The sequence below is a fragment of the Branchiostoma belcheri genome, unplaced genomic scaffold, assembly GCF_001625305.1.
Source record: "Branchiostoma belcheri isolate BF01 breed outbred unplaced genomic scaffold, Haploidv18h27 scaffold62, whole genome shotgun sequence".
Taxonomy (NCBI): Eukaryota; Metazoa; Chordata; class Leptocardii; order Amphioxiformes; family Branchiostomatidae; genus Branchiostoma; species Branchiostoma belcheri.
The window spans coordinates 1,594,791-1,619,775 of NW_017804265.1; the positions used below are offsets into that span (position 1 = coordinate 1,594,791).

The 24,985-nt window shown below is 39.7% G+C and overlaps 2 protein-coding genes across 2 annotated transcripts in view; one reads left to right on the top strand and one right to left on the bottom strand.

Moving 5' to 3' along the window:
• LOC109483122 overlaps positions 1 to 7,251 on the bottom strand; it is a 22,986-nt gene extending 15,735 nt beyond the window's left edge. Inside the window, 1 exon segment of the mRNA XM_019786118.1 lies at positions 6,753 to 7,251. The gene's annotated coding sequence lies outside the window, so the exon portion shown is untranslated.
• A 45-nt stretch (positions 7,252 to 7,296) lies between these two features.
• LOC109483072 (transmembrane 9 superfamily member 1-like) overlaps positions 7,297 to 24,985 on the top strand; it is a 34,172-nt gene continuing 16,483 nt past the window's right edge. Inside the window, exons 1-13 of the mRNA XM_019786036.1 lie at positions 7,297 to 7,476; positions 8,801 to 8,890; positions 9,481 to 9,562; positions 9,858 to 9,962; positions 11,507 to 11,625; positions 12,179 to 12,288; positions 12,733 to 12,868; positions 13,403 to 13,550; positions 14,026 to 14,151; positions 14,667 to 14,759; positions 15,192 to 15,302; positions 15,938 to 16,100; positions 16,610 to 16,801. Coding sequence (XP_019641595.1) covers positions 7,399 to 7,476; positions 8,801 to 8,890; positions 9,481 to 9,562; positions 9,858 to 9,962; positions 11,507 to 11,625; positions 12,179 to 12,288; positions 12,733 to 12,868; positions 13,403 to 13,550; positions 14,026 to 14,151; positions 14,667 to 14,759; positions 15,192 to 15,302; positions 15,938 to 16,100; positions 16,610 to 16,801 — 1,553 coding nt within the window. The 5' untranslated portion in view covers positions 7,297 to 7,398. The remainder of the gene's footprint in view (positions 7,477 to 8,800; positions 8,891 to 9,480; positions 9,563 to 9,857; positions 9,963 to 11,506; positions 11,626 to 12,178; positions 12,289 to 12,732; positions 12,869 to 13,402; positions 13,551 to 14,025; positions 14,152 to 14,666; positions 14,760 to 15,191; positions 15,303 to 15,937; positions 16,101 to 16,609; positions 16,802 to 24,985) is intronic.

A 24,985-nucleotide genomic window follows, 5' to 3' on the forward strand; every position in this document is an offset into this window, starting at 1 on the left:
TAATCTCTCTGCCTCGAGGGTACCCCAATCCCGGATTAGACACCTGGTTCTCAAAACGAAGTAAATCCTAGCTAATGTGCTGCAGCCTGGCTGAACTACACCCCCGAATCAACCATCCCGTAGATTTTTACACCCGCCTACAAAATTCCCTACATCTGAAATAAATCTCCTGCAAGGTAATACATACAGCGACTTTGCGCAACGGTTCGCTTATTTGATAGAACGCGGCGGAGTTGGTTCTTTGTTCTTGGCGGGATAATTCCGCAGCGTTCGCCTGGATTAAGTGGGCCCGTCGCTTCCCCCGGGGGTTTTAATTCCCCCAAAGTAAACGTGCTTAAGAATAATTCATAGACGTTTCTGGTTAAGCCGGTTGGGAGGAAGCCATGATAATATTTGCGGGGATGGTACGTTTGTGTGAGTACATGAAGTTCAAGTTAAACCAGTCTCTCAACATGACAAATTGTCTAAAAGCTTTGGACCTTGTCGTTTTTTTATGTCCAAAACCCATACTCCTCACCTGGTATGATTTGACATCATGATAAGCCATGATAATATTTGCGGGGGTGGTACATTTGTATGAATAGTTCAAGTTCAACCAATCTTGCAACATTACTGTTTGTTTTTTTCAAGCCTTGGACGTTCTTGTTTTTTTTATCTCCAAAACCCATACTCCTCACTATAGTATAATTTGACCTCATTCTAGTCTTTTTTGTACTTAGACAAGCAAATTCTGGCTGTCAAGGTGACGTCACAGTTTATTTTTCAAGCTTCGGACCTTGTTTTTTTTTTATCTCCAAAACCCATACTCCTCACTTTGGTATGATTTGACCTCATTCTAGTCTTTTTTTGTACTCAACGAGCAAATTCTGGCTGTCAAGGTGACGGAATGGCTGTATTTTTTGCCCATCAATAATACCTGAAAATTCCGTCAAATGACAGAATGATGGACGGAGGGGAGACGACGTTAACCCTGGGACCCTATTTATCACCCAGCGATAACTACTACATGCCAAGCATAATGCCATGTTGATTTGATTATATGGATGACATCCTCCGAGAACCCCAAAACTGATGCGCGCGTGCGAATAAAAAAAAGTTTTGCAAAAAAAAAGTTGTTTTCATTATGAAATCTACGTGGTCATGAGGGTTGAACAAATGGGACAGAATATGGTTTGGCGAATAATCTAGTCTTCAAGTTCATTTCTTTACAATTTTGTCTTTTTTCGTTTGATTTTGGCATCCGGCATTCTACGACATTGGTATAGTTTTTATTTATTATTTTTTGTAACTTACGGTATATTTTTGCTCATTTTGCAACTGTTTTGTACGATTTGCAGTATGGTTGAAAACTTTTTTTTTTTGAAACGGCCGAAAATTCATGCGCGCGCGGATGTCATCCATATAATCAAATCAACATGGCCTAATCATGAACACATATATCATGGACTCATACCCTTATCAATGCATTATCAATGCAGGATTATCTCCTCACAAACAGATTTCACTGTCACGGCAGGAATCCCAAACGTTTACATTCACCAATCATCCGCACGGAATAATGCTTAACCCTCATCCTCCCGGCTAATCCTGTAACCAATACAGGTTGCTACACAAAAGGGTGCCACGGTGTGAAAAGGTTAAAATTGAATATCTTTTAGTGAAAAAGGTTAAAATTGAATATTTGTATGTCAAACTGCATGGTCATCAGATCCCTTTTTTAAAAGTTTCAAAACTTATGTTTATTTAAAAAGAATACAGTACACCCCTCTCCAGATAATGGTTGGTTCCTAAATCCCTGAGCCCTATTACAATGATTAAATGGTTCTTATAATTCTGAAAAATTCATGGACTCAGTTTAAATGAAGTGATCAACTTAGATACATCACAAAAGATGTGGGAGACATACAATGTAATCCTTCAAGTTCATGAAAAATGCAATGCGAGAGACATACTGGCCACATCCCCCTAATATATCAACTGGTTGGTCCCTAATAAGTTAAGTCCAAAGTTCTTATAATCATTTGTTTAAAAATTCCTATGTAGTACATCGAAGGAATCAATGACATTTTTATATTAAATTAAGTTAAACATCAAGATTTCATCGTCTTGAATCTATTTTAGTCAGTATCTCTAGACTGAAGACAGCAGCCTGATCCTCCCATAGTAGTATATCAACTGGTTGGTCCCTAAATCTCCCTGTATTCATGTAAATGTACAGTGTAGCTTCAATGTCAATGGAGCACTTAAATATACATCAGTCATAAAACATAATATATATAATTCTTCATAAAAGAATTAACACAGGATCTAGACAGAATATACACAATTTGCAATATGTACTCTGAATAGCATTACAATAAGTCTATGACTCCCTCCATATATTTACTGGTTGGTCTCTAAACCCCCCAGTATTCATTTCAGGGGCACACAGACAATTAAATCCTGCAAATGTGCACAAAATATTTAATTAAAGTCATGAATGTACTGAATTTAAAGACATAAAAGAGTACTGTATTACAACAGTTACTCTAATGAGTCTAAATACCATAGACTCTATTCCCCCTCCCGTATAACTACTGGTTGGTCCCTAACCTCCAGTATTCAGTCCAAGTGCCTAGACTACTAAATCCTGCCAATGTGCACAAAACATTTAATTAAAGTCATGAATGTATTGAGTTTAAAGACATAAAAGAGTTCACAGTACTTCACACATCTCTGAATACCATAAACTCTAAGATCCCCCCTCCCGTATAACTACTGGTTGGTCCCTAACCCCCCCAGTATTCAGTCCAGGTGCACAGAGTCGCCTAAATCCCGTCCCCTCCAGCTCTCTGCCGGGCCTAATCCTGTTTGCTCCACGGATCAGCACCAAGCATTGTTCTGCCGCCCCGACAGTCCATCAGTCTCTCCGCTTTTCATCTGCGGGATTTGGCGCGCCCGGCTGACGGGATATTCACCCGGATTACCCCACTGTCGCGACAGGAGGGGGATCAAATTTCTCCCTACGATTCGCAAAAAGCGTCGTTTTTAACATTCTGATTGAACCTATGGAAGAAACCAAACCCTCAAATTCATCAAAACTTTAACAGTCCTAGGTTGACTGAATCTTTCAATACCTCAAAAAACTGACTTATAAGAAAGGTAAATTTCGTCCTTCAATTTAACTTGATCCCAGAAAGTGTGTATTTTAACCTTCTAATTGAAGAAATTCTTTTTCAAGAGTCTCAGAGTTAAATTAGTTGGTTGCCTTCCAAAAGAAAATCTCTCTGCAGCTATAACTACTAGTTATCAAACTGACAATAATAAAAATTAAAGACATCAAATTTCTACTTCTATTTCTAACTTCACAAAATTTGCAATTCTACTATGACCTTCACTGAAGGTCATATAAGTTTTCTTTTTTTTTTTTACCATTTTCATCAAAATTACATACATACAGATTATTACATGTAGTACATGTACTTATTTACCCTAAAACTGCATTGTATAAACTTCTATGAAAAATATTTACAAATGTTTCAATCTTTGATAACAAATTGCATATCATGTTTGAAAACATTATCATTCAAGCACCTTCTGTTCAAAGCAACATTGGCAGAAGAGAGGTAAGTGCTCATACCTATGATTTAAAATGATACAGTCAAATCTCTTTCAAGTCTCTCCACCCACTCACTTTGTAGGCTGCTTTTCTTACGCAGCAGTGATACATAAGCTGGAGTATCAATGTTGCGCATTCCTACTCCTGTGTTCACTGCATGTGATATGATTCTGAATGAAGAATTAGGGCTAGTAAAAGCAATGTTGGGTTTCATATTATGGTCCTGAATAAAAAGGTTGGTAGGTAGCTTTTTTAGAACTAAGAAAAAATTCTTTATCATTACCTTTTTAGCCAATTTAGTAACATACCCCGGAAATACAGTTAATACAAAACTGGAATCAGGTATTTAGACATGAACCAAAATGTGTGATCACTTTTCATTATATATGGAAGTTCTTTAGTATAATTCTATATATTCTACAGTATATTCTCAATAAATATAGTATAATTCTGAATAACTCTAAGTTGATTTGAACCTTCTTGTACTAAAGAAATATTTTTGCACTTCATGGTAGATTCATTACCTTATAAAAGTTATATATATTGTACCAATAAAATGCATTAGCAAAAAAATAAGGGCAATTATCTACCTCTAGAAAAGACACATTTCACAAAACTGCCAATTTATGGCTGTAAAGATATACAGTGCCAATTTTTCCTGGATTTACTTTTGTTTTTAACACGGCAACATTGCAAGGAGTAGATAAACAAAGTTAATCTATAACGACAAGTAAACAAACAAGTCCGTTTCAGTTCCCTGACTCGTAAGACCCGCAAGACGTGATTACCTCAACCGAGAGTCCAAAAACGAGATCGTTGTCCGCGAAAACGAGAGGTAAAACGCGGTGACAAGGACTCTAAATGACGTCCCACTCAATGCTATCTCATTGTTCATGCTTCTCTGAGTAGCCATTGGTGGTTTATCTTTGGGATTTGGTTTGCTTGAGCGAGCAGATATTCCTCTGGGAAAACAGCCACCCCCAGTCTAACTCAACCATAAATTCTACATGCCCAGACTTTCCCAACAATTCTTTGCCACAGCAAGTCCTCCATACATATATATAAAGACATTTTAGGACAAATCGATAAATTTGGTGTTTTTTATCTGACCGGTGAGCGACGCTCACGGCAGATTAGGGAGTTAGCGTCGGGCTTGGCTGTAAATTTCACTAGCGAACATTCCAGCTCGCTCCGGTTTATGACACCCCAATGTTTTAGCGGCACGTTTCCCTCAGGGAGCTTACTTACTTATTCATGTTCATTCAAACGTCCTCTAGATCTAAGAAGTTGATTTCTGAGAGAGAGAGAGAGCTATACAGAGAAAGGACGTTTTCAATGTTATACAGGAGTGGGGTTTAGGGCGCTTCGTTTCGGAGATTCCCCGCAAACCCGGCGTGGAGAATCCGGAGACGATGGTGTCGGTGTGTCTCGCGCGGCGGGCGGGTGTAATCCCGGACGGTAACAGCCTCGGCGGCGCGTTTACGGCGGGATTTCAGCCCTGTGCCGGTCACGTACCGGATTTAACATGATCTCAGCTCGCCAGTGATACATGTATAAATACACCTTTCAATTCTGATTGAATTCCTAGCAGAATACGCCCCCAAAAGAACTAAGCCAACGTTCAGTATCTGTGCCGCATTTTCAGACACTTATGATCAGCTCCGAGGATGTAACCCATAAATCAAAGCTTCACTTAACCATCACACAGTCTACAGGAAATCCTTATCAAAAAATTCCACCTCGCGTTGTTGAGTTTCTTGGGGCCAGGGAGCACATTCCGGCACCATGATTAGGACTGGGCGCTATCTAAGTCTACGACTATATCCGATCTTCATAGTGAAATCCCCCAGGTGTAGTTATCACCGAAAACCCTGCCTGTGGGTACATCATATCAATTTCCCCGTGCTGTGAGTTATTTGGTGTTCTGACTCTTAGGGGGCCAAAAGAAGGAGAGGACAGATTAGTATAACAGGAACATTTATCCATCCCTACCAAGATAGAAGGAGAAAAATAAAATGAGATAAGCTATAAATTATAATAAACCAGCTAGATCTAAAACAAAAAAGCAATAAAAAAATCCCTGTGTATGAAGTACTGCAGTAGCCAAAACTTTCTAAGGTTTCTGAAGTCAAATTTTCTAATTTTGTTTGGCATATTTTATGTTGTATATAAGTGAATGCTCTAGATTTTTAGTGAAATATTAGACACGCATAAATAAAAGGAATTTCATCGGCTGAAAATTAATTGTTGACTCGGCAGCGCAGAAGAGTATGAAAAATTCGGAGTCACTTTCAAAGCCGACCGAAATATCCACAATTTTCCACATAATTAAGTCCCCTTCACAGTTGATTAGTGAAATTGTACAAATGAGGTTTATCATGTAGTGCAGTGGCAGCGAGCATAGCTCCACATTTGACGACAAACTTACAACCTCAGCGACAAGTATATTTCTGTAGCTTAATTCAGGAAAAACAGCTAAATAAAATGTTAGATTGGTGTTATTTAAAACAACATGCTTGGGTTGTTAGCTTCGTATTTCGATTCAATTAAGCACACTGAAAATTAATTCAAGTCGTGGATTCAAGTGTAATAAATTAATTTCTCTTTAACAATTACTTTCAATTTGCCAGGTTTGGTTGCAAATAATTTGGACGACCACCCAGTTTACGAGTTTGGATGGACTAAACACATCAAATCCTCATTTATTTTCCTCCAAGAATGGTGTTTCGACTAAATATTTGTACTTTAAACTCAGCGTACCTTAGCAAAGAAAGACATCTTGGTTGAGGCATGTGTATTGTAATCCAGGCACACACACACAACACAAAAGTTTGATATCTTTCCCACCTGTCTGAATTGACTGATATGCCGCCCTGACTTAAGGTTTACCCTGTGGCACCTTAACTTAAGGAGGTGTGTTGCACCAAACACCCAGACAAATAAACCATAATTACGTCAAGGATTCCTAAAATTAAGCCAATCCGAACAAGGATCAGATAATATAGCATGAATCTCACAAATTGGCAGCTCCCAAGGGGCAAGTTAGAGTACAGCACACCTCCCCTTTTGTCCTAAGGTTTCGCACCTGCGACCAGGTGTGAATCGGGACGGAAGATCACACCAATCCGCCCACCTGGGTTGGAGCCCCGCTTACCTGTCTAAGCCTCAGCGGTCTTGGCAGCTGTAGGATTACAGAACGGGGTGAAAATCGGGTTGTGAGGAGGTAAAATCGGCGGGATCCATGGAGGAAAGGCGGTGTGTTCGTGCGGGCGGCTCAGCCTGGTCTGCCGAGCTCCGGCCTGCCGCTGATCTGATAAGGATGAGGGATTACCGACCGCATCGCCAGGTGAACCCGCCGTCTCCGTCCGCCACGCGAGCAAGTCCGCGGCAAAATCCCGGCCAAACCGCCAACTCAATCCCGCAAACTTTACCAAAAGTTTCCGCGGAAGTTGACACGAGCATCTTCGCGGGATCTGCGAGGTCAGCGCCGCCGCTAATCCCGTCCTAATCCCGCAGGTGTCAAGTGAAAATGGTCAATCATTAATCAAGCGGTGATTCGGCCCAGGATTAGTGGATGGATTAGGGGATGACTTCTTCTCGCGAGATTTCAGAGTCTGAGGTGACCATTCTTCAGGTTAACACCCTCCCACGACTTAAGACGCACCGTTTTACTAAACCTAAGACTTAGCAGAGTCTAGATATTGCAAAGTGTTGTGTTTTCACGGAAGGGATGTGAGGTTTTGTCCACTTTTAGATTTAAATCTCCCCCGCGAGATTTCGCGAGATCTCGAATTTCCAACATGGCGGCGCTCCTAGCTACTTTGCTGCTTCTCGGAGCTTCGAGCACCTTAGGAAAGACTTACGAAGACGGGGAGAAGGTAAGACGCTAGAATTAAGAAGCCAATACGTTAAGAAAGCTCCCAAGAAAGCTTGGAAAAAATCTGAACTGAATTGCTCGCGTTATGGCCGAAAGGTCGCCGATTGAAAACCGGCTCTGCAACTCTGAGCGTATCGACCATAATTTTTCCGTCCACGTCAGAGCAAAACAAATGGCCTGAAATAATTTAGGGGCAGAAAAATGAAAATATGATAGTCATATTCCACTTAAGAATTATATTTAAGATCTATTGATGGATTTTAAGATATTGTCACGTCGATATTTGGGTCCATGGCCTTGACATATAGGGCGTACTAAATTGGCTAATTTATTTGACCCCCCTCCCCCAAAACCCAACCGGACATACTGTAAATTTGTCTGCTTCAAAGATTTTGATTCTATTTTTTGCTAGATTTTATGTCTTTGAAACGCGTGAATTTTTGTAGAATTCAAAACTAGCTCTAATTGTCATACATTTTAGGTAAAAGCAAATGGTCAAAATGTTTAGATAACATCAAATAGCTAATAGTTAACATCAGTTACACTTATCAGACAACAAGCCATTTGTAACTTATAAATAGATACTAGTAAATAGGTGAATCAGTCAACACACATATCATAACCAGGTGGTTGTAATAAGTTTATTACCTTGACCTGATTGTATTACTACAGTAAAATAAGGTGTATATCATTTTTAATATGATATATAATTTTTTACGTGTCATGGTCAGATTGTATAATTAGAAATTTCTACATTATTTACATTTCTACAATATGTTTTCATCTAATCAAGTCTAGCTTGTAATTGTCTGGTGCAGGTTATTTTGCATATTACCTGCACAACTGAAGGTATGGAGAAGGGTATTTCCAGCCCTGTTTTTAAGTTCAGGTCCGGATTCAAGTACAGAGGTTTAGGTTCAGTTCCGGACTTGTAAGTCCGGACCTAGTCCTAAACCCATGGCATATACAAAATTGTATGTTGGCAACCTTGCAATGTTGTCTGGGTGAAACTTTGGCCACATAACATGGATTCCGGTACTTGACGATGCCCGATGGCAATGTTTTCTTCATTTTGCAGCAAAGATTTTACAATCTACAGAAGGTTTTAGGTGGTTTGGAAAGAAAAGGGGTATGTGAAATGGTCTTTTATGGTAATAAGTCCGGACTCGGTTCTTGACTTTTAGGTTTTTTTGGACTTGAACCTAAACATTCTTACAGTTACAAGTCCGGATCCAAGTCCAGTGAACTGGTAATGTATGCATCCCTTATTATATATAGTTATCTAAATTTTATAAGTTATAACACATTATTCTTTCCCTACACAGGTCACCCTGTATGTGAACAAAGTGGGACCTTACTTCAACCCACATGAGACCTACAACTACTATGAACTGCCTCTCTGTAGGCCTGAAAAGGTAAGGTAGTAAAATTTGTGTATATTTAGCATTTTTTACATGCTGTGTATACTGTATACGGACATCAAGTTAGAGGCAGATACAACTACATGTACAGTTAAGCTTGCTACACTGGCCCAAGTGACCACCAGTATAAACCAGCCATCTGGACATAACGACTGCTTTTTCTCGGTCCCAATTTTTTTCCCTAATAAATAAGACATAAGCATTACTGTAAGGGACTTCAGTGAATCGTAGCCCATACAATTTTGGATACCGGTATCTACAAGTACTAGTAGGTCCCTCTCAAATATAATTGCTATTGCATTTTCATAGAAAATGTAGCTTATAAAGATACAGAGGATGATACCAGAAGAAGGCTTAAAAACCCACCAATAAAATGGCAACATGTATGCTTGAGATTTGGTCAGTTGAGTTTGAAATACAGATGACAACATACTTGTATTTATGTTTACCAAAGGAAAACATACTGTTTTTGCTCTGTTTCCTCTTCTTCTTCTAACAAATAAGGTCAATGACCTGAAGCAGATGTCTGTCACCATGGTGACTAGTGTTGGGTTACATCATGCTGCAATTTTATTTTGTTCCAGGTTGAGTTTGCCAGTCTGACACTGGGGGAAGTACTCCATGGGGATCGCATGGCAGTGTCCACCTACGAAATGAAGTTCAAAGGTCAGTTGTCTTTATTTCCAAAGATATTCCTCACATGTACAAACTGTAGGTTTGCACTATATCATAAAGTTATACATGTGTACCAAAATAGTACACATTTACTGAGGTATACATGCATACTAGCATTATAACATTTTCTCAAAATCTCAAAATGTTTAATTCTCTAGGTCTCCAAATTGTTGCAGAAGACATTCACATGTAGTTCTTTCATGGCATTTGGCATATTTAGTAGCTATTAAGTATAATATTTCTGTTGAAAAATGTCACGTGTCTTGTTGTTTTTTTCCTCCTACAGAAGCTAAAGAGAGTGCAGAGTTGTGTAAACTGACACTGAAGGAAGATGACATTGAACAACTGAAGGAGGCCATCGAGGATCTTTACTACTTTGAGTTTGTTCTTGGTAAGTTGGGAAGGAACCTTCATCGTTTGAGAAGCAAGGTTCAGTGTTAGTGCCCCTGCCTCTGGATCTAGAGTTTTCGAGTTCGAATCCCGACTGTTGTCACTCACCTGACACACTAGTCATAAGGCCACACCAATTTAATTTGTTGTTTCTCGAATTTTTTCAGAAAAAATATGAAGCGACAGGGCAAAATAAAAAAAACAGGCCAAGGCACCCCATGATGGCCGGAAATGTTACAATATGAGCCATGAGGTCAACATACCAGGCGGGTTTATAATTGAAAGAACAGATTTTTAACTTTTAATGAAACAAGGTTGCATTGTTACATTGAAAAACTTAAACAAGTAGGAAGAAAAGGACTTTCTTCAACCATTGGGGCCAAAATATGTCTTTCATTGAGAATAATTGCACTTGATTCACAACCTAAAATCTCTCTCTTTTTTTTTTTTGCAAATCAGAAAAAAATGGACAGGGCGAATCCGAGAAGCAACAAATTAAATTGGTGTGGCCTAAGGGTTCCAATTCATAGTACAGGACGTTACAGTGCTTATGAGAATATGACACAAAAATTTGTCGACACAAAATTTCAATGCCCCATTTTTGAAAAGTCAGCACAAGCCAGTCCCGGCAGATGATTTGCATCTCTATGTTTTATTTTTGCATGTCTGTGTTTTTTACTGAGCTAACATCATAGGGGTCATCAGCTCAGGAAAAAGCATCGAAAGGCAAAAATAAAACATAGAGATGCAAAGAGAGAAGTCTACGGTGATTGGGAAGCTTGCCAGTTAGTGCTGCATACCTAAGCCCACATTTAGGTTCAGGTCCGGATTCAAGTCCAGAGGTTTAGGTTCAGTTCCAGACTTGTAAGTCTGGGCCTAAACCCATAGCATGTACAACATGGCATGTTGGCAACCTTGCAATGTTGTCTGGGTGAAACTTTGGCCACATAACACGGAGGCCGGTACTTGATGTTTTTTTTTTTCATTTTGCAGCAAAGATTTCGCAATCTACAAAAGGTTCTAGGTGGTTTAGAAAAAAATGGGGTATGTGAAATGGTCTTTTATGGTAATAAGTCCGGACTCAGTTCTTGACTTTTAGGTTTTTTTGGACTTGAACCTAAACATTCTTACAATACAAGTCCGGATCCAAGTCCAGTGAACCGGTATGCAGCACTATTGCCAGTGCATCTCCAAAAGTGCACTTTGGGATGCCCGTACAGACTCAATTTCTCAGTCAACATGATTGAAACAAACTTCAAGTGACTATATTGTATGTATACTTTTGTATAGTATGTATTTTACAGACTTTTTTTGTGTCATTTGATCTTTAAACCATAGTTCAATTGTTATTGTGCTTTTCAAAAGTAGCTAGAATTTCTTGTGTCTAATGATCCTGTAAAAAAAATGATTACAATGTAGCTGTTAAGTGAGCTTAAACTAGATGAATCACTTTCTTTTTTTTCTCTATCTTCCATGCAGCAATTCAGTTTTCTTTGAAATGCTACAATGTATGTATAATGGTATTACCTTTGACCTATTCTTCAGATGAACTTCCCATCCGAGGGTTCATCGGCCATCTAGACGAGGGCGGTTTCCTCCCCCACAAACACAAGGTGTCGCTCTGGACACACCACCACTTCAACCTGGAGTACAACGGAAATCAGGTAGGGGGCATCCCTGCACTGCAAAACTGAAGTTTGTCACACACTAGTACTAATGCCTCAATGAATCAGAAAGAATTCTTGTACATTGTATATGGGTTTGATTTTGTCAAATTGAAAATGGTGGTGTGAACTTTTTGGAACCATAAGTTTGTCTAATATTTTTTTTTCCATAGAAATATTCTTATTTTTCTTGGAATCAATTTTCTATCACAGTGTGCTTGGTTCTTTTACTTCAAGATCCAATAGTGTTTCTCTTCATAAACAAGACCTATCACTGGGTGCGGAAGTTTTGTTTTGAGTGGCTGAGCTGTGGGTTTGTGTATCTGTTTGTCTGGACAGAGTAGGTTGACAGCATGTGGATGGGAAAGATTGGCAGGCAGAATCATAACAGGTCTGAAGGCATGACACCCCAGAATATATATGGGGTGAACTTCACGGAATATATATGGGGAAGATCACGAAAACACCAAAAACTTCCCAGAGTCTTAAATCTTTGTTGTTTGTCTACATGGTAAACAAGAGTTGTTTATTGTTTGTTTATTTACATGTTTAGATCATCTCTGCTAACGTGACAACCCGGGGTCACGACCCGTTGAGTCTAGATGAAGTTGAGGCGCCGCTGGAACTAACGTTCACGTACAGTGTCATGTGGAAAGAAACAACGTAAGGATACAAATTCATACAACTATCACATTCATTTATTATTTCTTTCTTTATTATTAGCCAGCTTAGTGCAGAGCTCAATATACTTAAATTTTTCTTCATACCTGTACCTAAATTCAGATTGAATATCATCAAACATATATCATCATGTATTGACTTATGCTTTACCGAAAGACAAAACATATTGTTTTTGCTGTTTCCTCTTTTTCTTCTCCAAACAAATAAGGTCAATGGCCTGAACCAGATGTCTGTCACCATGGTAACTCCTTACATGTACATCATGTTGCCATTTTATAGCAGGAGGGATTTATACTCCTGTCACCATAAATATGAATGTGCTTGAGTAATAATTAACAGAGCAGACCGTGTGCAAAGGTTAACATTATGCATATGCTTTGCAAATGTTACCTTTCTAGTTTTGTCAATTTTTCCTTGCTATTCTAGTGAGAAATACGAGACACGAGGACAGAGACTGAGAGATTCCAGTTTCTTCCCCAAAACCCTGGAGATCCACTGGTTATCCATCATTAACTCCATGGTGCTGGTGTTCCTGCTCATCGGATTTGTCGTCATCATTCTGGTGAGTTTGGGGTTTGAGGCTGAATTGTGAGGAGCTTATGCCACTATTTCAAGGTAACTATAGCCACAAACTCTCAGAGTGGAGGCCCAAACAGCTCCTGACTGTGAAAGATTGAATGTGTAAAACAGGCTATAGTGTAGATAGCAGGGGTCTAAATTCATTTTTCAGTGCAGTGGTGCACCTTAGAAAAAAATTAGGCGCACCAAGTATGTTTTGGGTGCACAACATAAAACTAAAGTAAAATATCATCAATGCCAAATTACCAACCTAGCCTTACTGTTCCTCTTGTGAACTGAAACTCTTGAAAATTTCAAACAAGTATTAAATCAAAGTTATTCATCATTTTTTGGACACACCATTGTTGGAAGTACAGTATATTTAACTGTAGGTAACTTCCAAAATTTTTAGGTGCACCAGTGCACCCACAGACAAAAATTCACAAAAAGTCACAGCTCAAGTTTTAGGTGCACAAAGATGCATCTGCACCCACCATTTCGAGCCCTGAATAGTGATATATTTTGTCGTGTTCCGTAGATGCGCGTGCTGAAGAATGATTTTGCGCGGTACAACACGGAGGAGGAGGACAGCGAGGACTTGGACCAGGACGATAACGGCTGGAAGATCATCCACACCGACGTGTTCCGCTTCCCCCCGCACAAGAGCATCTTCTGTGCCATTCTGGGTAAGTCATGATGGCAGTACGTCAGCAGAATGTACTGACCTGCGCAAAATCCGTAATGTATTGTGCATAACATTTCGGCAGAACGTCTCATATAAGGTTGTAACTGCGTATATAAGGTTAACATCCCATTTGTAGTTTCCAAATGTTATGTCGGAAAAGACATCTTTTGCAACAGACAAAATTCTGATGCAACGTTGACCAAACATCCAACGAAAACTGTGGAAAATCAGGGTTTCACGCAGGCGCAGTATGTTCTGCCAACATGCTATGTACCACAACCAAAGACTGTCACATGATCTATAACTCACAGATGATTGGCCAAACTTATTTGGTTATCACGACTTCGGGACAGTTTTTCTACCTGCCTGCTTCATTGATTTTCCACAAAAATAAGAGAACCAACTTAGAAACCATATTGGTATGGCCTAAGCAGAATGTTTAACTCATTTAATGTTTGTTGTTTGTTTGTTTGTAGGTGTTGGTAGCCAGTTCCTAGCGCTGGCGACAGGAATCATCGTGATGGCGTTGATGGGGATGTTCAATGTGCACAAACACGGCGCCATGAACTCAGCAGCCATCTTACTGTACGCTCTCACCTCATGTAAGGAAACAGACCATACTGCTCTTTCTTTCACATAAAAATGATCTTGGGGTCTGTCGTTACAATTTCTATATGAAACTGTATGAAACTTTACCACATTTGTACAAGGATTGACACAGCAGATGACTACCACAAAACTGATGTACAAAATAAACTGGTGGACGTACTACATGTAACTACTTAGTATCTAATACTAGTACCAGCTCAGAAAAGAACTAGAAATAGTCATGCCTTCAAGTGCCAGAGTTATCAACCAAGGATTAAGGTGTTCAAATTAAATCTTTTCTAACACTATCACAGAGTGGAACTCACTGTCACCTACTCAAGTACAGTAAGGGCATTGTCATTAGATAGCTTTAAACAATGTTTAGAGTTAGATGTTTAAGGGTTAGGTGTAACAAGTCGTTTGGTGTAATGTAGCCAGCTGCTGCCACAGCTGCTGTTATACCGGCCATACAGACACAGATCACCATACAGAAATCGAGAACTTTAACCATTTTTTTTCTGGTTGCTAGGTGTGTCCGGTTACGTGTCTGGTAACATGTTCAGGAAACTGGGAGGACATAACTGGGTGTGGAACATCATCCTGGTCTCATGTATCTACACAGGTACATCATATATAATTTACCTCCGTGTACGGAGGTCTTGTTTTCGGTGTGTTTGTTTACTTTGTGTGCTCATAGATATTTGAGTACAGTAGAGTCACAGGAAGTGAAGGTGGAATAATGTAACCACAGACTGACAAGAAGGTAAAATTGGAGGTCACGTTTCGTCTCCCCACTTGGAATATGCTCAGAATCAGTATGGAATGTATATATACACTGGGAAAAGTATAATCTGTGTTGTTGTAATCATTTTATGATTACATTTTGAGTACAGGAAAAATTTCTAATTTTTTACTCTTCAGTTAACTGGTACAATCCTCTATTGTGATTTTTAACCATCTTTCTGCTGCCTAGTCCAATGCAGAAGTGGTAGCCAAGTGGCTACATCAATGTACTGAAGGTTAACTTTTGTTATTTTTGATTTGTGTTCTTCAGTGCCATTCTTCCTCATGTGGTCTGTGGCCAACTCTGTAGCCTGGTACCTGGGCTCCACACAGGCCCTCCCCTACACAACAGTCATCCTACTCATGCTCATATGGCTGCTAGGTAAGTACTGAACAGCACACAGCCTGGTATCTGGGCTTTTAGGTCAGTCAGACTTTCTGTAGCCTGGTACCTGGGCTCCACACAGGCCCTCCCCTACACAACAGCCATCCTACTCATGCTCATATGGCTGCTGGGTAAGTACTGAACACCACAAAGTCTGGTATCCAGGCTTTTAGGTTAGTCAGACTGCTTGTAGCCTGGTTCCTTGGCTTCACACAGGCCCTTCCTTACACTACAGTGATCCTACTGATCCTCAAGTACTGAGCAACACAGAGCCTGGTATCTAGGCTTCACCCAGGCCTTAACTGTATGAAAAAAGATAAATTTCTTAACCTTCATGTTGCTCAATCTGAAAACATTTGACACCTGTTAACAATTCTGTTAGGAAGTTCTCTTCAAGTCGAATGTATAAAGCATATTTAAGTGACAAATATGGAAACAAAAATGTGTGAAAATGATTGTTCGGAACTAAAATAAATTGTACATCCATTTTCACTGTGTGTTTAGGCAAACTAAAAATTATCGTAGGAAATTTATCAAAACCAAAAAATTATAATCCATTGTCATAACAATTTACTGAAACCATCTGTCATCTTAGTTATTTTTGATGTCTCCTTTTTTTTCTACCTTGACAGTTGGCTTCCCTCTGACTGTGATTGGTGGGATCTTTGGAAAGAACATGGCGGACAGTTTTGACGCGCCCTGCCGGACCAAGAACATCCCGCGGGAAATCCCGCCCGTGCCCTGGTACCGCTCCGCCCCAGCGCACATGCTGATTGGTGGATTCCTGCCATTCAGGTTCGTCAATTTTCTTTACTGAATTGTCAATTACTTGTCAATCATCTGTTGCTCAACTGTTAATCATCTGTTGCTCAACTGTCCATCTTCTGTTGATCAACTGTCCATCTTCTGTTGATCAACTGTCAATCATCTGTAACTCACCTGTCAATCATCTGTAACTCAACTGTCAATCATCTGTAACTCAACTGTCAATCATCTGTAACTCAACTGTCACTCAGCTGTAACTCAACTGTCAATCATCTGGCTCAACTGTCAATCATCTGTAACTCAACTGTCAATCATCTGGCTCAACTGTCAATCATCTGTAACTCAACTATCATCTGTAACTCAACTGTCAATCATCTGTAACTCAACTGTCAATCATCTGGCTCAACTGTCAATCATCTGTAACTCAACTGTCAATCATCTGTTATTCATCTGTTACTCACCTATCAATCATCTGTTGATCAACTGTCAATCATCTAAAGATGTGTATCATTTTTGTCTCGATTCCCCCCTCCCCACAGTGCCATTTCTGTTGAGCTGTACTACATCTTTGCCACCATGTGGGGGCGCGAGCAGTACACGCTGTACGGGATCCTGTTTATCGTGTTCGTGATCCTGCTGTCCGTCACCGGCTGCATCTCCGTGGCGCTCACGTACTTCCAGCTGTCCAGCGAGGACTACCGCTGGTGGTGGCGGTCCATATTCAGCGCCGGGTAAGTAAATTGATACTTTTTATTATAATAATTTGTACCTCCATGTATGCAGTTTATGTTTTTGGTGTTTCTATTTGTGCATTTGCGATTGTTTTTGTGAAATTCTCAAAAGCTCTCGTTCAATAGAGCTTCGATTGTGTATCTATATTCATGTATGAAGGATATGTGAATTTGACTAACTCATTGTTACTGTGCAGTTAGGCAGTTTTGCCTGATACAGTCCTACCAGCAGTTGTAGGTATCGTTTAGTTAGGCAGTTCTGTAGCATGTACAACTGTATGCTTGTAGTTTGTTACAACCCTTCCCACTTCTTTGGGTAGGTAGGGCAGTACCCATTGCTTTTTTTATAGCTCTTGGACCACACAGTTGCAGAAGCACTACAGCAAGAAGCTAGTCCACTGGTAGTGGTGTGTGTTTAACTCCCAACTCCCATACACACAGGCCACTACAGCAGGGGGCTAGTCCACTGGTAGTGGTGTGTGTTTAACTCACACACTCTTTCTCCTAGCACACAAGCGATTTTGGCGACCATTTGTTTTGCTGTTTTGGCAACATGTATGACTTGTTTTTAAAGAAGATACATGTAGTTGTTGTTGTTTCACCAACAAGGAAGTGGAAAATAACAGATACACTATCATGGATTATTAAAGATATGAACATTAGATAATGATACAGCCAAGAGTTGCAGAAATGGAGTTACCAGTATTGACAACAATCTTTTGCCAGAAATATATTTATTTTATTTATTGAGACTTGCCACCTCTGTGGAAGGGTTGAAGATGTCCCATCCAAGAGGATGTCCCTAACCAAAGTTAGGTACACATTAATAAATGGTTTTTATTGTCCAAACAGTACCCGTGCAGTCACAGCCTTTATAGGGCTGAATTGATACAGGGTATCACATTATAATCAATACAAATCACAACAATTACAACAATCAAATAATACAAATGATACACATATTTGTTCCACAATCATTTTTGTGGAACTGTCACAAGGGTCTGTGCGGCTGGCATTCGGCGCCACAAGGTGACCTCAATACGACTTTCCCCAACCGAAGTTAGGTACCCATTCACACCTGGGTGGAGTGAGGAAAGTCGTGTAAAGTGCCTTTCCCAAGGGCACAACGTCGGGATGCATGTTCAGACATGTCCCGGGTACGACCCAGAATCGAACCCGGGTCTCCCGGTTCACAGTCGATTGCTCTAACCACTACACCACCCGACGCCACTTTCACCCTAGTTGAGGGAGGAAATAGGTGAAAAGTTCCTTTCCCAAGGGCATAACACTAGGGTTTGGTAGGGATTCGAACCCAGAACCTCTAGATTCCATGTTAACTACCCTAACCAAAAGAGCCACTTTGTTCACATATTTATACATCAATATCATGTTTGAATTATATATGTTCATAACACAACATTCTGCCATGTTTATTAATAGCTTATAGAACATTAGTGCAAGTTTATGAAATTTTATTACTCACAATTTCAGTTGTAGCCGGAAAAAATGTATTTCGTTACCTGCGCTACAATATGTGAAGGTCGTTTTAGTTCAATTATGCCCTTGAAGTGTTCGTTTAATTCTGATACCCCTGACCAATGGAATTCTTCCCGCTTCTGTTTTTTGGCAACTGAAACTTTTGGATCAACAGGATTTAAGTGTTTAGACCAAGACAACCGGTAGTGTATACATAAACACCTCCATGTTACAAGCCGGCAGTTTTAACATTTCAAAGATGCAAGGATCCCGTTAAGCCATAAGATATGCGAGGTTTTGGCTTCAGAAGAACGTGCCTAGTACAAAACGTTCGCACGAGTTTTCAACGGATGGCTAAGTAGGCGACATATGGGTTAGAAGAGTGATATTATGTGGCGCTATTTTTGTAGAAAAGACATTTAGGGAAGAAGGGTGGTCTGTGTATGTGTCAAGTGCACTTGTTTTGGCAGGGTTTGGACATGTTTTTGTGAAATTGAAGTGTAGGAGAGAGAATTTGATATCAGTTTGAGGGAGTGTGGCAGGTTTGGACTGGTATCCTGTTATGTACATGTATGTATGTCCATATCATTTTTGTATGACATACCAATACTGTCACTGACAAAAGTCAGTGGATGCCACAATGTCATGTACCTGAAATGTCTGACAGTTTTCAAACTCTATCCAGTTGTTTGAGTAGCAATTTCCTTGACCTGGATGTCTAACTGTCATCTTCATACATAATATTATATTATATACTAATTTAGATAGTAGATTTGCAGCTTTTGTAGTTATTTTGTACCCTATTGTGCTGTTCTTTTGTCCAATGTTATTTGCAATTGCCTTCGAGCAGAAACTTGCAATTTACTTCAAATGATTTTACTATAGGCCATACAGTTTGAATAAACATTGATATCAATTGGTCAATTGCTTGAATTACCCAAGAAAGTCAAGTAAGACAACCCCAAGAGTTATAGAAGGGCCTACATGTAAGGTAAGGACCAATTGTTCAATTCTTGCTGCTATTTTCAGTATGTAAAGTACCATAAACGTGAACAGTCTGTTGTAATTTGTCATCGTCACACTTGTTTGACATAACTATTTTTAGAAAACTTTTGTTATCAATCAATCTTTTCTAGCTGTTCAAATTAGATTACTGATGTACACGAGGACAAAAATCTGATGATACGGAACTAAATAAGTGTACGAAAATTGCGAACATTGAATTTTTACTGCTGGTACAAAAATGTAAATGAACCTACTATGAATGAATTAGGTCTGGCATACAATCTACGTAAATGTTCGTTCTTGACTTGAGTCAAAGCGTGCCAATTTGCATGCAGGAAAAATTTGGCGTAAGCAACTTTCGTACGCTCGCGTGTGTATGCAGTTTTCATACTGTCATGTTTTTCCCCATGTACATGTATAAATTGGGTCTAAACTTCAAGCTTTAGTTACTATTCTTAGTACACAACATGTGGACATGTGCCCCCTCCCAAATCTAACAGTCGTTTGTCACCTATTTGACAGAGGTATTTTTAGAGGGCCTTCCAGATGTTTTATTTAAATGATTTTCCGGTTATAAAAATTCCTTCACTCTCAAGCTGAGCATCGGGGGGGGGGGGGCAGAAGGGCTGTCTGAGCTAAATTTAGGTCAATGGATTGATTCTTGTCACTGTAAAAATTGAAATGTTTGTCCTAGTAGTTTTATTACTGAGTCATTTTTTAATGTAGTAAGTTGAATCAACCCTACCCCATAGCATACTGATATTTGTGAGGCAAAATATGATGTTTTGTATAGTAGGCTTGTGCTAGCTATTTATTGGTGGTACCCAAAAATACTCGTCACATAGCTTATTTTTTAGCTTTTTCAAACGCTTTAAGTAATGCTAAAATGATGACAAAAATATGCTAAGAAATGGCAGTAAATATCAATATCAGACAGATTTCCTTATCCAGAGTATTTTTCATTTTGCTGCCCTGAAATTTCATTGGATGTCTTTAACGCAAATGTATCTTTCTGAATTGCTTTGACCTCTATTTTTGTTACAGATTTATACTGAGCAAAAATACTTTTGGCTACCACAGACAGTTGTATAACACTATGGTATGCAAAGACATATGGTGGTATGTCAAACCGTGTGTATCTATTGATTACGAGCGGCGAACAAGATGATAAGTAATTGTTTTATTGTCCTTTATAGACTGCCACCGCGGAGCACTTTAGTAGTCTGTTGTCTGTGTTCCCAGTCATGAGACACTAGCACAACATACACTGCATGATAAAGATATTTGCTCTATGTTTACAACTGGGACAGATGGAGACAAATTAGTATCAAAGACTGTGGAATTACCCGATCAAATTAACTTTTCAGCTCGCAGCTTCATAAGGTAGATCTTTTCTAAACACCGGCAACAATGTAAGTGCCACTCGAGGCGGTTCATACCGGTATAGCGCGGCTACGGCGGAATTTCTGCGCGATTTACGGCCAAACTTTGCTCGAGATAGCACGTGCGTTATCGGTCGCGAGGATTTGCTGGGATTCTGTCTACGTGAACTCAGGGCAGTGTTGTGTGTGTAGGGACTTAGTGTATGTTGTTCAGGAAGGCCACAGGTCAAAGCACTTCAGAAAGATACATTTGTGTTAAAGACATCTATTGCAAGTTCAGGGCAGAAAAACAAAAAATATTCTGGATGAAGAAATCTGTCTGATATTGACATTTACTGCCATTTCTCAGCACATTTTTGTCATCATTTCATACTTGAAGCGTTTTAAAGAAACGAGCTATGTGTGGTATGTATTTATTTGCTCCATAATTGAAAAATTCAGTTTTACCACACTGAAATTGTGTTGTGTGTACCTTGCAGTTTAGCTTGAATTTTAGCCAGAAATTAAACTGTACATTTTGTTTTTAAAATTTTTGCCCCTAGAAAGGGTAGACTTGCTTACACAGTGAGTGAATGAGTGAGTGAATGAATGAGTGATGAGCAATATAATCACGTCATTGAACATTCTATGCTTGAAAATCTGGAACAGCTAATTTCTTGAACTAATCAAGCGAAATTTGCCTTGCCTTAATCTAAATCAGCTTTGCAATATGTTGCATTTTTTACGTTAACGACCGTTTAAGAAAAGCGATTTCTCTCAATTTGCCTCGGAACTGGCATCATATCAATCTTGGAAGTCAACTTCACGAGTTGTAATGCTTCTTAATTGTGATAATTACAACGCTCGTTACTGTAATACCTATAATCAGCATACAAGTAAGTGTAACATGCATCGATCTAAGGTTATAGGTTATCACTGAATTTGCACCTGGCCAAACATTAAAATTAGCTGTCGTCACTTCCACATAAAATAAATTGTCGCTGTGTAGAGATCCTGGGTTCCGGAGTCCTAGGAAACTGGTTTTGGAGTTGCTACCAAATTCTTGATGTCTGAGTGGCTAGACAGGTAGACATGGGATCGATAGGTCATGGGTTTGATTCCTAGCATACCTGACTAGATGTTGTGTCCTTTGGAAAGGTACTTTACACAGCTTTCCTCATTGACGTCTCAGGTGTAAAATAGGCACCTAACTTTGGTTGGGGAGGTAAAAGACAGTGGAAGGAGAGGGATGGGCTCTGCCTTCCAATACTGTGCCCTAGACACAACTCACTGCCCCAGAATATGGAGACCTTTACCTTTTAAACCAAAATTTGTAAGAAAAGAACATACATGTACTACTTGCAGTTACCGTATTTAGTACACCAGCTTCGCAGGCATGTGGCGCGGCAACAGCTAGCAACCAGTGTTACACCCTATCTTTGCACATTAAATTTCAGGAGTTGTTTAAAGCTTTCTAGTATTCTTTAACTTGGGAACTTCAATTTTCCTTTCCTCTCGTGTTTTATTTCCTTCTGTCTTTTGTTCTATTTTAGAACATCTTACTTCCTTGTCTGTCTTTCACCGTTCAAGTAGCCATTCTTCTGAGCTGTTTATTTACTTAAGAAGATTTACCACATTTGAGGAAGGAATTGACATACATGTTGTAACAGGTGACTATCACCTCTTCAAGATGTCAAACCCGAGACCAGACTGTAAGGTTTGAACCACTCACTCAGGAAGGTCCCCTATATGTAACTCTTTTTGATAAGTGTGGTGGGATCTTTAACATGCTCAAGGTGTGGCTCTCCTCAAACATGGGACCTCCAGCTTTACATCCTATCTTAGAGAATGTCCCTAACCAAAGCTAGGTACTCATTTTCACCTGAGTCAAGTGAGGAAATAGCTGAAAAGTGTCTTTCCAAAGGACACAACATTAGGGCCTGTTTAGGGATTCGAACCCAGAACCTTTAGATTCTGAGTCAACAACCCTAACCACAAGACCACCTTTCCACCCTAAACGTTCATTGTGAAACGTTCATTACATAGACTTATTACCACATGTTTGTTTCCTCCCTGTTATAAAACAAACCCTGCGTCTTTAAATAGCTCTGACACACCATCAAATAATCCCTCAACATTTGATATGTCAATCCTAATTCACCGTAATGTGTTGTTTTCGGGATCTTTCTTTCTAGCGTTGTCAGAATCGCTTCAACTGAAGGGATTATTGCAGGTATAAATCATTTGGACCACCTCTCGGCTAAAAAGTGACTAAGGAGTGTTTTTTACCCAGATCTTTCACCGGCATCTAGGCTTGTTCATATTTAGCGTGGCGGTCATTTCGCGCTGTTCAAATTTGCCGTCCGCGCAGTTTGTTAGATGTGAGCTTATCGGGCAATTTTGTGTATGAGGAGGAATTACTGGGTGTGTGCTGTGTGATTGTGGGGGAGGTGGTGATGTATAGGGTACGTGCAGGAGATGTGTGATATCAGGATGAAGAGGTGGTGACCTTTGGTCGTACGTACGCTGACATACATGTCTGGACTTGTGTAAAGATAGGCTGCCTGCATCCAAGGACGTAAAACGTCCTTGCTACATGTACATCACACTTTTAGCAGCCCTTCCACTGGCCTCTATTGCCAAGCCCCACAATGTGGGATTATCGGCATGTTGCACAATCATGTGTTAGTAACATATGAACAAATTTAACGGGAAAGAAAAAAGGATAATCAAGAAGGTAATGTAAATAACTGATTTTGTGTGTGCAAAGGACGAGAAAAGTGAATTAATGCGTAAGTAATAATTACATATGTACAAGACATGATGGGGTGGCTCAATGCAGCAGGGTCCTCGCCAGTTCAGATTTGAACTGGGCGAGAGACCCCGCCTCCGCCGCACCAGGCTCAAGTTCATTCCATTCTCCGATCGCACGGGGGAAGAACGAGAGCCTGTAGAAGTTGCTTTTGCTTGCGATGGCCTGCAATGGTCAGACCCCTAGTCTGTCTGACTACATCACACTTCCAGCACTGTTTTGGTAGTGAAAAGTTGTACATTGCCTTTCTCATTGAGTAACTGTGACGTTTTTGAACTGATACAATAGTGATACAGTGTAATGACTTTGAAATGACCTTGACAGTGAAATGTACATTGTAACCACCATAATTCAAATACTGTAAATCACTTGATACTTGCAGTAGCAAAATTTGGTGGTCTTAGAAAAATGGACATGTTCGCAGAACTTTATGTTCACGGTGGCAGTAAGTGCAGCAAAAAGAAAGTCGACGAATTATTTGTTTGCGATAATGATAAATTTGCAACACAGAAGTGACCATGAAACCGCGCATATAAAAGTACTGCAAATTTTACAGTATACTGTCACAATTTATGTCTACATCTGTCAGCCATGTACTTTAATTGCTGAAATAAATGCCCAGGTGCAGCTACCTAATTACAATTACCACAGACTATATTCCCTGCAATTATTATACCAATAATAAAACTGTCCAACTCACAATACGTCATTATTTAGTCAGTCTGTCACAGGGTGTGTGCAAGTATGCAGGAAATAGTATCAAAGTGCACTTGAAAATTTATAGCTGTAGAATTTAGATACAGACACGCCTTTGAAAAAGTTCATGTAACACTGGTTTAAAATTTGTAACTGTCTTGTATATATAAAGTACATAATATACAGTCAAACTTGCTTAAGTGACCACCTCTATACATTGTAAGCCATATTACAGTCATATTAACTTACTGGGCAACAATTGCACAAGGTACAGGTTATATCATGTACTGCTATATACATTTGTACGGTAACCAAGAATTACTAGTATATGAGACTTACCAACCTTACAAAAGAGTGAGAATGAACATCATTGTTGGAAGTTTTAGCTACTAGGCATTTCTTTAGACATTGTGATATACATGTATGTACTTGAATTTGCTATTGGAATCCACTGAGAGAAATCATGTAATAGAAAAGATGACATGTACAGTGTATAAACATGATATATATATTTTATCTGCAATATGGTGACAGCCACTAGGAGTCTCTCCTACACCAAAAGGGTAAGGTACAGTGTATTGGCCCTGCCTTTCCAGTTGAAGAACCACAAGAATGCACACACTGCGTGTGAGACAGACCCGCTCTGTACTCTCACAGGAGAAAGTCTGCCCTCGGTTTTCTCAAAACCCTGGAATGTTGTCCCCACACCTCACGGTAAACAGTTCCATTCAGCGACCACAGAGCAAATTTGGCCTGCGGATACTCGTAGCAGGTAGCTCCGCGCTTTGTTTGGGAAACCTTGCGCTCCTTCTGGGCACTTTGCAGCTGTCTTTG